A 953-nucleotide genomic window follows, 5' to 3' on the forward strand; every position below is an offset into this window, starting at 1 on the left:
CCATGGCGAAGTACCCTTCACCTTCCGCCATGAAGTGCCCGCCGAATGCCACTTGGCCCTGGTCAGTCCTAAAAGGAAAAAAAAAGGGGGTGGGGGGAAGGAGCTCGGTCAGGCGGCGGGCGGCCACAGGCGCCCAAAGAGGAAAGAGCGCGCCCCCTGCCCCAGGGAACCCCTTCCCCGGCTCGCCTCCCCTATCCTTGAAATGTATGTTCTGCCCAGTGGTCCCACAATGGGAGCCATTTTCAAGGATGAAGACTTGAGAGAGCAACATGTTGTTGAGACCATCTTGACGTCTACATGACTGAACCCTATTGAGGCCTCTATATAAACTTTTAAGACTCTGGTGGGCATGGGAGGAGATCTGCTTGTGGCCACTCAAGACAAGACTTATATGTAAGTTCCCTGGCTTGTTAAACCTGCCACCTACCAGTCTAGAGTAGTCTGCCTCTTTCTTTGGGCCTCTCCTTGCCTCGGTGTATGGGAACCAGTTTCAGATTCCCCAGGTTTCAAACCAACACCGCGCCAGCCAGCGGTCCCTGAGCTCCCGGCCGGTGGCCCCGTGTGTGCGCGCGCGAATATAGATGCGTGTATTTACACACATTTGACTTATGGGCAGTTCCCCGCCCACAGTCTTTCCCCACGAGGAGACACTCAACACGCCTAAAGGGTACCAAGTGGCCCTCAAAAATAGGACCGTGACTAAAATCCCGCAAGTGTAGAAAGTTCCCACACATGAAACGCTCGCCAGGTACAGCGCGTGGTCCCAGCCTCGTGACGGGGCCCCCGAGGTGCTCCACGACCCGCGGAGCATCGCTAACACCTGGGCCGTTGACTTCAGTCACAAGCCCGGGCCTCGCGCACGCCTGCGTCCACTTGTCCATGCAAATCAGTCTCCGCGCCCGAGGGGAAGGGCTCGCTCGCTGGGTTCGGCTCCCTGGGTTTCGTTTCTCGTT

At 57.4% G+C, this 953-nt stretch overlaps 1 protein-coding gene across 1 annotated transcript in view; it reads right to left on the bottom strand.

Moving 5' to 3' along the window:
- The window catches only part of FAM46A (family with sequence similarity 46 member A), a 6,575-nt gene extending 6,544 nt beyond the window's left edge, over positions 1-31 (bottom strand). Inside the window, exon 1 of the mRNA XM_006773495.2 lies at positions 22-31. Coding sequence (XP_006773558.2) covers positions 22-31 — 10 coding nt within the window. The remainder of the gene's footprint in view (positions 1-21) is intronic.
- Between the last annotated feature and the right edge of the window lie 922 nt (positions 32-953).

This window comes from Myotis davidii, unplaced genomic scaffold, assembly GCF_000327345.1.
Source record: "Myotis davidii unplaced genomic scaffold, ASM32734v1 scaffold185, whole genome shotgun sequence".
In the NCBI taxonomy this organism is placed as follows: Eukaryota; Metazoa; Chordata; class Mammalia; order Chiroptera; family Vespertilionidae; genus Myotis; species Myotis davidii.